The sequence below is a fragment of the Drosophila montana genome, unplaced genomic scaffold (genome assembly GCF_035044405.1).
Source record: "Drosophila montana isolate Dmon_TW-CO22-7 unplaced genomic scaffold, ASM3504440v1 contig_3200_1, whole genome shotgun sequence".
NCBI classification, from domain to species: domain Eukaryota; kingdom Metazoa; phylum Arthropoda; class Insecta; order Diptera; family Drosophilidae; genus Drosophila; species Drosophila montana.
Genome location: NW_026998080.1, coordinates 6,475,904 through 6,489,696, shown reverse-complemented (window position 1 = coordinate 6,489,696; position 13,793 = coordinate 6,475,904). Strand labels below are relative to the sequence as shown.

The 13,793-nt window shown below is 38.7% G+C and overlaps 1 protein-coding gene across 3 annotated transcripts in view; it reads right to left on the bottom strand.

Moving 5' to 3' along the window:
* Positions 1-13,793, bottom strand: part of apt (apontic) — a 45,704-nt gene that overhangs the window by 12,329 nt on the left and 19,582 nt on the right. Inside the window, exon 2 of one of the 3 annotated variants that reach the window (XM_064687781.1) lies at positions 11,268-11,582. The exons of the other annotated variants lie outside the window; for them this stretch is intronic. Coding sequence (XP_064543851.1) covers positions 11,268-11,270 — 3 coding nt within the window. The 5' untranslated portion in view covers positions 11,271-11,582. The remainder of the gene's footprint in view (positions 1-11,267; positions 11,583-13,793) is intronic. 3 annotated transcript variants of the gene reach the window in all.

The window sequence follows — 13,793 nt, the reverse complement described above, 5'->3', positions numbered from 1 at the left end:
CTTCTTCCTGGTATCAGCGACTTGTTAAATAAATTTGCACAACATTTCGAATACAATCAACAAGGGGAGTGCGTGTGTGTGTGTGTGTGTGTGTGCGAGTGCGTGTATGACTAGGTGTAGGCATATCTGTGTACCTCCTACGTTATACAATAATTGTGCCGCTTATCGAACTAAATAAATATTAAATTGTAATTAAAGTCATGCGAGTGATTTTCGGTTTTCCATTTTACTGTCAACAAATAAGGTACCCAAGTCCGGGGGAGCGGGGGACGGGTACATAATTGTATTTATTTATGGATAGGTTGTGGCCCAAGTCGTAATTTGTAATTGACAAATAAGTCGAAAAGTCTTTGGCCAGGTATTAGGTCAACGGAAATTTAATTGCTAATTGCATCGTTTATGAAGGCGCGGAGCTTAGGGCTTTGCTGTGTTCATGTTCTTTTTTTCTTTTAAACTCGACTAAACTAAGTACCAGGTGATAGATAGCCTCAATTAAGTTGTCATTAGACAATCAACGCGTTCTGTTGGCCCGATTCCTGACTTATTTCCAGCCCGATACGCGGCATTGGCGCGCTCCGTTGGTCTGGAAATCGAAATTCACAAATATTTGAAGGCAAAAAGCAAACAGAAGAAAAAAAAAACCGAAACACCTCAAACAACATGCAACAAATTGCGCGAGTTATTTTATTTTTTTTCGGGGACACACAGCTTGCAGCATTTTTGTGGCGCACACCTGGAGAGGTGCCCACCAGAGAGTATCTAGAATCTAGCCGCAGCCAGCCGCCTGGCAACACAATGCCACAAGGGGCAACAAATCGCAGACAGTTACCAAAAGTCGAGCTGACAACTGGGCAACTGCCAAACAGCAGCTGATGCCAAACGCCAACGCCAACGTCAACTGCGTCTGCGTCGGCGTTGGCGTCAGCGACGCCGTCGACGTCGCCGTCTGCGTCAGCATCAGCATTTGCGCCTGCGTCGGCGTCTTACGCCTTGCGCCTTGTGTTTCTTTCTTTCAATGTGCCGCTAGTTTTGTTGCCTGCTCCGTTTCGGCTTTGCTTTGCCTTGTGCTCCTTTAGTTTTTATACCCGCACCGACTTAGCTGCAAGCGGGTATATTAGGCAGCATAGAATCTGTTCGAAGATATCTTTAAAGGCATTTGATCATAATACGTTGAAGATATTGGAATGATCATTTGAAATTGAGTAAGTTTATAGTCAGTTTTTACCCTCTCCCAGTTAAAATTGAATTATGAAATATAGTTAATAAACAGAGCTGGGCTCAACTTCAAAACTTCAGCACGGGTTTTTCTTAGTCGAATATTATAGCCCTTTCCCAGTTAAAATTGAGATTAGATGAAATTAGGTAAATAGACTAGATTCAGCTTTAACACAGAAACACGGGTATTTCTAAGTCTAATATTTTATCGAGTTTTCGTAATTTTGTGTTTGACAGTGTTCAGTTTTTAGCACTGTTCTAGTTTAAATTGAGATACGAGTAAATACGGCTAATAGAGAGGTTCCCTTTATCAGCTAGCTTTAGCTTTAACACAGAATCTTGGGTATTTCTTAGTCGAATATTGTATCGAATATTGGAATTAATTTTGTGTTTGACAGTGTTCAGTTTTTAGCCCTCTCCCAGTTATTATGCGCAAGTGTGACGCATGAATCATAGCAATTTATTTTGCTAGTTGTTGTTGTTGTTGTTATTTCTGTGCCATTTGCTCTGAAAGTCATGCGCTTTAAATTTTAATAAATTAATATTTTTTTTTTTTTTTTGCAATTTTTGTTGTTGCTTTTAGTCGATTTGGCTGCTTGCACCGGGTGGGTGACTGATCAGGGCCAACATTTTCAATGCTTGAGTACTGAAAAATGCAATTCACAGCTGATGCGAGTTCAAAGCTCAATTGGAGAATTTAGTACAAGTTCTTAAAAACCGAAAAACAAATAACACAAAATCGCATTTAAATGACGAATGGTTTGTCGAATTTGTTGCCCAATCGAAAACCCAAATCAACTGTCAAATAGCCAATAAGTGAAGGAATTGAGATAGATATAGGTATGTGTATGTGTATACAGTATAGATTGTAGATTGGGTGTGTTTTTTATTAAATCAATGCCAAACGATGTGAGAGCTGGGCCAGAACTGAATTCAGCTTAAAAAATGCTGACGACATTTTTAATCCTAAAATTGAGACTAAAAGCCAGCAAAGGTAAGGAAATATGAAGAGAAGCAACAAGAAACGAAGAAAATAAAAATAAAAAATAAATAAATAAATAAAATGAAGCGCAGATTTATGTGCACTTCTCAAGGTGGGGGAGTTATTATGACCACATCTGACGAAATGCCACAGAAATGCCCGAGAAGAGTTCGTGCGATCGCAACGTCGAGACATATTATAAATTCCCCAACACTTAAATCAAGAAAAATAAAACAATAAGAAGAAGAAGAAGAAGAAGAGAAACTGTAACTGAGGGAGGCGACAAGGTATTCACTTATGTATACAATCAAGATTAGGTTTTAATAATTCAAAGTGAGTCGCACGCGGGATTAGCTGAAAATCGCGTCTAATGTACAGAGGACAGAGGAGACATCAAGTAAGTAAAAACTGAAATCATGTTACTTTTTGACAAATTCGAAAGAAATTAAACAAGCCAAGAGAGCATGGGTGTGCGTGCGTGTGTGTGTGTGTGCGGGTGTGTGTGCGATACGAAAGGAAGTGGCAATGCGCACGCGGCTCGTAGCGCTATTAAAATACAGAACACACCCAAAAATATTTTAACGACAGCGACCAAAGAAACTGAAAAAGAAAGAGAGACAAAAACAAAAAACAAATGAGAGCAAAAGAGACGAGACGATGAGACGGGTAGACGATATCCAAAGTTTTTTAGCTAGTTGCGACTCGATGTGACTCTCCGATAGATGGCTGGCTGGCTGATGATAATGACGATGATAATGATGATGATGATGATGATGAGGATGAGGATGACAAAAGGCAAGTCGGCTGGGTGACAGCGCGCGATTTATGCTGAAAATTGTACGCGTTGATGCATAAGTTATGCCCAAAAGCGTATTAAACGTATCTAACGGATGCATTCATGGGAACAGATACTTGAAGCACGCTCAATTCTAACTTCAATTATGACATTAGAGAAACCGGTTTTAATGCCATTCAAAATTGAAAATATATTTGACTCCATGCTAATCAGTTTAGAGGCAAAGTTGCAGCATCCCAACAGGAATCCTTTCGAAGAGGAAACCACTTTTTTTTTGGCAATTTTTCAACCACTTTGCGAACCGGTTCAAAGTGCGCATTCAAAACCTTTCATTTCTAAGCTTGTTTTTCCATTTTAAGTTCCAATTATGACATTAGTCACATTGCAAAATGTTTGCAACTGAACCGGTTATGAACCGGTTAAGTATTTAAACTTTTATGCCAAGCCAAATCTCTACCTTTATGTGTGCTAACTCTTCTAACTGAAAGGATTCTTTAAACCTTTGCGAACCGCCCAAATTTTGAACCGGTTGCGCATCGGGCAAGTATTTAAGGCAAAGCCACAGCTGAAATATTTATTTGCCCACTCTTATAAATGAAAGCAATTTTAAAACACTTGCGAAACGCTCAGACATCAAAAGATTTTTAAACAAAAGCCCATTTTTTTGCTTTGAAATTTATATAATATTCGTATATTTGATATTTAAGCCACACAGGACTTGTTTTAAAGGCGACGCCTCTTCTTTATCAGTCCTCGCAGCTGTCATCATTTCAATAACTGGTTGTATTTAGCTGTGTATCGGGTATAAAGTGTTTGTTCGCTATTCAAAGGCGTCGTCAAAAAAGAGACAGCAATGCGCAGTTGTCGAAATTTTATACCCACACACACACACACACAGAGAGAGAGATGAACACACAATGCAACTATAAAATGTTAATCCTATTTTATTAAGTGCACGCAGACATTTTGACTCGAGGAACAACGACAACTGGCAACCCCCTTCGCTTACTTTAAAGCCTGAGCAATGTTCCATATGGCCAGCTGACTAACTGGATGCCACACTGTGTCGCACACTCACACACACAAGCACACATATATAACATTATGATTCCTATAGCCTGGCATTGAATGAAACGCAAAATATTTTTCCAATTAATTGGCCAGTCAGGGTTAGAAACTTTAAGATCGTCTCATGTATGTGTAGATACATCAGCTGGGGCTGGCAACTTGAAATGCGAATTCATAAAAACAAAAACATACTGAAATTGCAAAACCGCTTGAAATTATAACTCACGATCGCTTGAAAATTCAGTTTTTGAAAGTGTGGGTTTTTAATAGGCATATAATAGTTTTACAAATGAATCAAAACTAGATGTTGAGCTAAAAAAAACTATCAAGCCACAATAAGTATTGTATATATCGAAATTGAAAAGGCCTTTAAATATGTGACAGAAAGTATTGTATATATAAAGATTAGATTGATCAATTAGAGAATTTAGTACAAGTTCTAAAACCCGAACCAAAATAGAACAGCAACGGTTTTAGATGTTGAATATGTGGGCGAATTTGTCACCCAATCGAAAACCCAAATCAAATGGCAAATAGCGAATAAGGAAGGAATTGAGATAGATATTGTATGTGCATATGCCAACCTACAGTAGGTATTGGATATATCAAAATAAGAAACGTCTTTAACTATGGAATAGATGGTATTGGATATATCAAAATTGAAAAGGACTTTAACTATAGAGGTAATATCTAGAAGATTAAAATGTTTTCATTTTGAAGCTACAAAATTGAACAGCTCAGAAAAGTCATTAGTTGATTAGTTGTTAAAGGGATCCAGCGAGAAGTCGGATTCGAGTCCCAGTCAACTATATAAAAATAAGAATAAGTTGTAATACTGCGTAGACCATATCTTCTATACCTATCTTAATAACAATATTAATAACAATAGGAACTATTTCTAGGGGAAAAGGTTGTTTCCCTAAAAAATCTGTGTTGGTTTTAGCCTAGTTTTGGCTAGGCATGGATTGTTAGGCCTCAGTTTTTGGGCACGCTCGATATCGTTCCATATATAAACCTTGATATATCATATTTTTTGCCGGCTGTTCTCTGGCGCATTTGATTAATAGTTCTTGTTGAGTGCACATTCTGATTTGTCAAATTTCGTTTGGCTTGCGTCTCAATTCTCGCTGTCTCTTGCTGCCTCTCTTGGTTTAGCTGCGCCTGCCTTTTGGCGTCTTGTTCGCGCCCCAGTGGCAACAACTTGGTGGGGCGTTACCCGGCTACTAGCTACCTGATGCGGGGGCTCTGAGTAGTTTTTTTTTTATAATTTACGATCGAATCGAAATCCGAAATATGCGCACGCATTGCATTGCAAACAAACAGATATTAGCCTGGGAAATATAGACGAGTTTTATGTGCAGGAAAAACGGAATTTTCATTTTGATTTTGTGTCTAATTGCGATTCGGTTTGTCGTCAATTGCTTTGCATGTGGCACACAAATAAATTAATGGGCCTACGAGGGGCGGGGGCGGGGACGGGGGCTGGGGTAAAGTTATGTTGCACAGCCCGCATATGCAGCCAACTGGCGGCCACATGAAAAGTAAACATTGGGAACCGAAATTTTTTTTTGTAATCCGTAGAAAACATGCGACTAAATGTGGCAACAGGAGCGGGTTAAGCGGCGATCAATTGGCCAATTGCCACCGCACAGTGAGGGGCACGCGGGTACCCGTAGAACCCATTAGATAGGGTATACCATATGTTTAGACATTAATTCATTGCTTAATTGTTGCTTTTATCAAATACAAATTTTCAGCTAGCAAAGGGGCGGAGCAAGGGGTAGATAGCGGGCCGGAGGAGGGGAGGGAGGTAACGCAAGTTTTAGTTGCGCCTTGAAAGAAATTTTCATTTCATAGTCGCTCATTGAAAATAATTAAAATTAATTAAGCCATTTTATGCCGCTGCCTGTGCTACTGCATTGGCTAACTGCTTGTGCCCCCCCCCCGCGCTCTCCGCTCTTCCCACTCCCCTACGATCCCGCCTTGTGCAACGTATCTATAAATTTAAATCGCCTTTAATTGAGGCAACTTTTGGGTGACGAACCACTGCGAAGACTCTGTGGAAATTGTCAGGAATTTGATGTATATTTGTGTTTGTTTTTATACCCTAAACCCATTGAGAATGGGTAAAAAGGGTATAATGTTTCTATGCTAATGTATGTAACAGGCAAAAGGAAGCATTTCCGAACCCGTAAAGTATATATATTCTTGATCAGCATCAACAGCCGAGCCGAACTAGACATGTCCGTCTGTCTGTCCGTCCGTCTGTCTATTCGTCCCTCCGTCTGTCCGTATGTATGAATGCGTCGATCTCAGAACCTATACGTACTAGAGACTTGAAATTTTGAACGTAGGTCCTTCTAGTGCCCGCCCAGTACGATTTTGTTTCCGATAATCGATAACTTGCCCCCATTCCAAGCAATCGATAATAATCGTTATAGAAGTCCTTTCTTACTTGAACTTTCTAGAATACTATATACAGATCGGTGGCAAGTTGTTCGGTCGGCTGAGGAAAGTGGCAAGTTCTGAAGCGAAGGCAAACGAGCTGCATTTGGTGTTGGCAGAAGAATGTTCAGGGTATTCCCTAGTCGGGCACACCCGACTAGAGCACTCTTACTTGTTTTCTTGTAGTTTTGCGCAATGTTTTAATTAATATTTAATTACTTGAGCGGGGGCTTAGACTGACTGATTTGTTGAAATTTTTGGAGCTGTTATGGAAAGGCCTAATCAAAAAAATAAAGAAATACAACACGTGCAATGATTGATTGTTAGCGGTTTTTATTGTATTTGTGGGCCAGGGCTTAAATGTGAGTACAAACAACAACAACAACAACAAAAAGAACTCAACTCGGCATTTGGTTCTTTGTTGTCTGTGTCAAAGAAATAAAATCACATACATATACAAAAAGTAAAGGATGCCAATAGACAGAGAAATAGTGAGTCACACGCTCAGAAGCCTGTCGCACTTGAATGACTGTCTGATTGACTGACTGACGGACTGACTGACTGATGGACGGACTGACTGACACGCATTGTCTATTGGCCAGGCTCACATTTCTTTACATTTTACATTTAACATTTAATTCGTTTTTCTCGCTCGCCCAAAGTTGTCGGAAAAACTACAATTTGAGTGATGGAACGAATTTGCATTCGACATTTTATGATAGCTGGAGTAAGAGAAAGACAGACAGAGTGTCAGAGAGAGACAGAGAGAGAGAGAGAGAGAGATGATGGGCATGCCGCAAATTTATGCGTCTTAGTTCCACCAACAACTAACTCACTTAATTATCATACTAAAGAAAATCAAATTACGTTTGCTTATGAATTGGGAAATGTTTTGGGGACGCGTTCTTATAACATCAGCGGAATTTTTGTCGAATTATGCCATTAAAAAATTAAATGTTCGTCTTTGTTTATAGTTGGTGACAAATGTTTGCTTTTATTTAAACACATCAAGTTGCCCGTTAAAATTATTAACATGAAACAAAATATTTGAACATTTTAAACCTTGCTAAAAAAGGATTTTATTGCTTTCCAAATCGGATACATTTCAAGTTCTATAGCTGAAATAGTTTTGCATTTCTTTCTGTTGAAGCCAAGTCAAAAGTGATTAAGGAAAAAACATTTGGGAATTATAAAGAAATTAGTTTCTTTTGAAACCAAGCCAAGTACTGAGGTCCTTCTTAAGGCAAAACTGTTTGAGAATTATAGTGCAATACTTTCTTTTGGTACCAGGTCAAGACCTTAATAGTTTTTCTACATCTCAAATTCTTATGCCAAAACCGTTTGGAAATTATAATGCAATTTTTTCCTTATTCAAGTTTTCTCAAGATCTATAAGATTTGACTCACAAAGAAGCTGAATAATCATCGCGGAATGCATATTCATTAGCTTATATATATATTGACAGGCTATATTGGCTAATTTCTACCATTTCCATATGCCGATTGTGGCCAGAATGCAGATAGGGTTTTCTGTTATGGCATAGCGCATTTTCACAAGGCCAAGCTGACAAGAATCGTCAGATAAAGACAGCGAGATAAACATAGATTAACGAGTATTCAGATCAGAATCCAATCAACTGTCGCTGTACACAATTTCCTATGCATACTGTAGATACGCGGAATATATATACAATATACAATATATATATTCATATGGCAATTATTCGAATTTAATTTTAATGTGCAATATATCCATATGAATGTGGATTGCTCTCTCGTTCGACATACACTCAATGGCTTCTGACTACTTAATTTCCAAGTGCCATAAAAATGTGAATGCCTTTCGGTATTGAGAATTGAAAGCCCAGCATATTTGGGCGTTGAAAAATAAGTTGGCTTATTTATTGTGCCATGCTTATAAATATTTAAAAAGCCTCCAAATGAAATAAACAATTAGTTTATTTATTGACACATACACACACACACACACTGTCATAATTACTTATTGATTTACATATGATATACATTGACTTATAGCGCAAATATGTGGCCTAAAGTGCTCATGTTGAAAGGCAATTGTATTTGAAGCCCTTATACAATAATTAACCCGCCATGAATCAGGTTTTCTGGATACTTATATACCTATAGAATCGAAAAATCAGCGCATATTTGTGGCATTACGCGAACTATTTGGAAATTCTAGTAAGCTATGCCCGCTGTCAATGTAAGAATGCAATTTCTTAAGGTTTTCGCTTATAATTCGCAAACGGTTTAAGCTTCACATTGCCTAAATGGCTCGCTTGGTCAGTTGATGCTGCCTTTATTGAACTATTTGAGAATTTTAGTAAGCTAAACACGCGAAATCTACTTCTTAAAGTTTTCGCTTATAATTCGCAAACGGTTTTAGCAACGCGTTGTCCAAATGACTCGCTTAGCCAGTTGATGGTGCTTATTATGAGCGAACTGTACATTCATTTTCTAGATAGCTGCACAAAACAAACATATGTTAAATATGGCAATTAATAAATAAAATGCGTCTATTTCAAATCTCCCAGTCAGCCCAAGCTATCCCCTCCTCTCCTCCCCCAACCTACGCGGGTATCTTGAGTGGTCGTTGATTTAAAACATACATTGCGGCCTTTAATTGTGGCGCATTTTTGTCGAATCCGAAGAAACACCAGCCACATTTCGTTTCCTTTTAATGAAAACAAATTTGATCGAATGTGTGGTTAGTTTTGAGAGGGACGGCGTGAGGTGGGGGGCGTGGTGTGGCAGAGGGAATAAAGTGGGGTATAGAATACCTAAGAAACAAATCGAATATAACGAAAACTTGAAAGAGGAGCGCGCGAGCACCCTGCAAATGGGCATTATGAATTGTATATGTATTCACAATATATATACATACATATATATTCATGTGAGTGAGTACAACGGGTACTCGCTCGTGAATGTGAGTGTGTGTGTGTGTGTGTATGGGCCACAAAATTATGATTTGTGTAAAAGTTGCCTGTGATTAAGCACTTTTAAGTGTAATTCGGCGATGTTGTTGTTCTTGTTGTTGTTGCGCTTTGGTAGGGTCTATATAAATAGAAGCAGGCAGGCAGAAGAGGAAGAAAGATGTTTGCCTAAACCATAACTAAAAATCTTTATAGCTAAAGATATTTGTGAGATCTTCTGCGTTGACCGGCGACGGCGACGGCTGCTGCCGCTGCGATTGCGACTGCGGCGGCTGTTTAAAGTCAATTTTTGAATAATTATGAATCGTTTTTCAGTCTTTTTAGTTTTGTTGTTGTTGTTGTTGTTGTTTTTTTTTCTCGTTGTTGTTCTCTAATTATAACAACATCATAATCATAATAATTTCTTATGAGTTGTATTTTGGCTGGCTCTTCGTGTGTTCTTAATGTGCCAAATATATTTCTATCTATTGAGCCAAAATTGCGAATATTTGTCCAACACACACACACACACACACACACACATACACACATATGCACACAGATACACACAAAGTTGCCTCAATATGCAAATGGTGCAGAGAGATTTATAAAAAAGAATATCTATCTAAAATGAATTATTGAAACCGATTTGAAATGCGTTTATGAACTAAACCAAGTGAAATTATGCGATTGCGAAATGCAGCTGCAATAGCTATGCCAAAAGTAATATATATAGCATACATATATAGATATAAATACGGATATGTAAATAAAAGTATTCAAATGCATTTTAAGAAATCAAATCAAAGTATTCAAAAATTGCAAAAGCAGAAAACTCAAAAATAATATGAGAACAACTGGGATAAAAACAAATTTGAAGACAAACTTTGTTTTAACTTAATTAGTTGCATTGTTTTATATATAAATATGTATATTATATATCCTAATTGATAGAGTATCAAAAATTAGGGAATATAATTGAAGGATTGAAGGATTTTTAAAAGTTTATCCTATATAACGAACTCTTCCATCGCATTCTGTTTGCTTAACCTGATATATTCCCAGAGATCAATATAGTTCCCTATTTAATATAATTAATATAAAATCTAAAGTTTAGGCGAAGGACTTTTATAATTTTACCCTAACTAACCAACTTTTGCATTGCTTGCTATTTTCCAAACCCGATCCATTCCCATAGATCAAACATTTTAAGTAAACTATATCTCAAGTCAATTGCATTTAAGTTGACCAACTTTTTGCTGAGTGTATTTTTGCATAGTTTACACATAGAGCGGAAGTTCTTTAGACGTCACTTGCACTTTATTTCGATGATTGGAATAAAATCTGGATATGCGAATACGCTAACTCAAATCACAGCTGCTTATATGGTTTTGCGCTTAATCAAAATCGCCGGAAATTATAAGATGCCAATAATAAAAATTAATATGCAGAGATTAAAACGATTTATATGTACGCCATGGCGTTGAATGCGTGCGACTGCGCCATTAAATTGTTTATAATATAGCACTAAAAAGCATACACACACCCATACCAATGTACATACCTATATACGTATATATGTATATATATATATGTATCACATACTCTGGCTTGTTCAGTTAACACTTTGGTTTAATGACTAAGACTAAGGAGCGCCCCTCGTGTGCTCGAAAGAAAAAAAATACATTTTTGTCAATAAAATAGAAATTAGCGACGCTGAATCACAATTCTAGTCAGATAGGAAAACGCGGCGTTTTTGTACTTATATAGACAAGAGTTTGTTCTAGGGTACTTATTTCCATATTTAATTAGTAAGAGTTATTTACCATTTTGTCGGCTCTGTTGTATCCACGTTTATAATCCCAGCCAGCAAGAATTCTAGTTAAATGTTTATTTGATTTATTCTAGATATATTTATTAATTTCTTCACTTTTAGCACATATTCAAATGTTTGCACGTTGCAGCTGCAAATTTTATTTGATTTCTTGTTATTGTTGTTGTTTTATTGTTGTTTGTGTTTAACACTTTGTTCAAATTGTCTGTCCGTTGCGCGCGTGCCGAATAATAAGCAAATATTGTTTTACACTTATTACAATTGCCGATATATATCGTCAGCGTTATGGATATAAATGTTGTATTGCCTGGATATATTAATTATTACAGTATGCAACAATAAAACCGAAGCCGGGTATGCCGCTGCACGCGCTCGTGTTCGCACTGCTGCACGTTTAGTCAATGACTAAAGGGCGGGCAATTCAAAATTTTTTAAAATTCATCAACGCTGCCAGCAGCGACGGCGACGCCGACGCTAACGTCGCGTCAACGCAAGCGTCGACAGCAGCAAACACACAACAAAAACCAAAAACTAATAAAATCAATTACAAACGCACACAAACACATTCACATGCACAAGAGCAGCCGAAGACGCAGCCCAACACAACAACGACGAACCGAAGGCAAAGAGCACGAACAAAAGCCGACAATGCGACGTGCTACACACGAAGTTCTGGTTCTCTGGAAAAAATAACAACAACAACAACCAGCAGCGCCAGCAGCGACGGCGGCAGCAAAGGAAACGGAGCATGGAACTAGAGCTGAGAGCGTGTATCGTGCTTATTCTTAGTGTTAGAGTATTTGGTCCGTTGAGACTGCAGCATAATTTGTTGAGCAAAAACAAGATATATCAAAAGGTATCGTTTATAGGTCTTGCGCTCGTCTCTAAAGGGAATTCACGTTCTGCGCAAAGAGAACGTTTGCGAATGTGCAGTGCTCTTTGCCGCTGAGCTCTCTCTTGGCCGTTCGAATGTGGGCCAAAAGTAATGACAATAGCGGCAATTGTTTAGCTTGAATTTTAACGTACTTTTGCAATGCCACCGCTTGGACCACTGCCAACTATTTTTTAACTCACGCGCTCTCTCTCTAGCGTTCGCTCTCTTTTTTTTGGCACGCACAAACACACTTGTATGGTTATTGCGCTCTTGCAGGCGTTGAGGTACGTGTGTGTGCGAGAGCATGTAAATGGGTGTGCGCGTTTGTGTAGCTTGCCAAATGAGCCAAGCAAAACAAAAAGGCAAAAATATACATATGTACGTTTGTAGTAGGAACAAGAACCATTGCACCTCGCCCTGCTCTTCCCCTTACACTCTACACTCCAGCACCCACAATGCGCACACAGCATTTACAAGCGAAATATGCAAACGATTTTTGCATTTATGGCAAGGCAATGACGTTTGCTCTGCTGCTCTCGAAACGTTAAGAATTTTTGTGCTGATCTCGTTTTACATTATTTACTTGTGGGAATAGATTTTAAAAATCACAGCTGCCCAAGCTGCACAAATACAAATGAACACGCAAACATACATACATACATATATAGCATAAGTTTAAGCGTACTGGAGTGCGGGCTTTGACACCCCTGAGTAAGTAGCGTCGTGTGCACTTTGTTTCATTATTCTGTATCCTAAAATATAATCGCTGCTATAAAGTGTCCTTTTTAACTCACACATTTGAGTCGTGTTGCGTCGAGTTACCCTCATGGAGCGTACCAACTGAACCATTATTGCTACAGCTATCCATAATTACACAAAAGTCTAACATATATCGCATATAAGCCGCAGCGCTGCGCATAAATCGCAATTAATCAAGTGCAAGCCAATGCCGTTAACTCCCCTAACACCCCTCTCCCAGCCACTAGCACCCTGTGTATGTGAAACGCAGGGCAATCGAAGCAGCAGCAGCGGCAGCGACAGCAACCCTCCCCAGTCCGAATAACCCAACCCAACCCAGCCCAATCCCATCCAATCCAGCAAGAAGAAAAAGAAAAAGTTCAACTTCTGCTTTGAGCTGAACAACAATTACAAGGCATGCTATCTCGCTCGTTCACTTTGCACTGGCCCGCTTGCACTCTCCCTCGCACACTCACACTCGCATAACGAAAGCTACTAAAAATGTAATCATTATGCTTTATCGTAATAATCAGCAGCCGCAGCCCAGGCAAGTTTTGCCCAACAGCCAGCAGACGGCGCACACTTGTGCATGCATACATACAAACAGACGCACACACACACATTCATACATTGAGAGAAATATAAGTACTACATTCTAACATAACAAACAGGCAAACAAACAAAACTAAATTACAACAATTCCAAAAATTTATAATTGTGCTGCGCACACAGTTAGAAATCTCAAACTACCACCAGCAGTCGCAGCCACCCTTTCCACCAGTTTTCTGCTGCTGCCGCCTGCCGCCTCATCTCCCCTCCACCAGCACAATGTTCATGCTCATTCTCAAGCTCTTATTCGGCCCTCAATCATCATCCTCATCATCATCCTTTTGGCTTGCCTTCTTG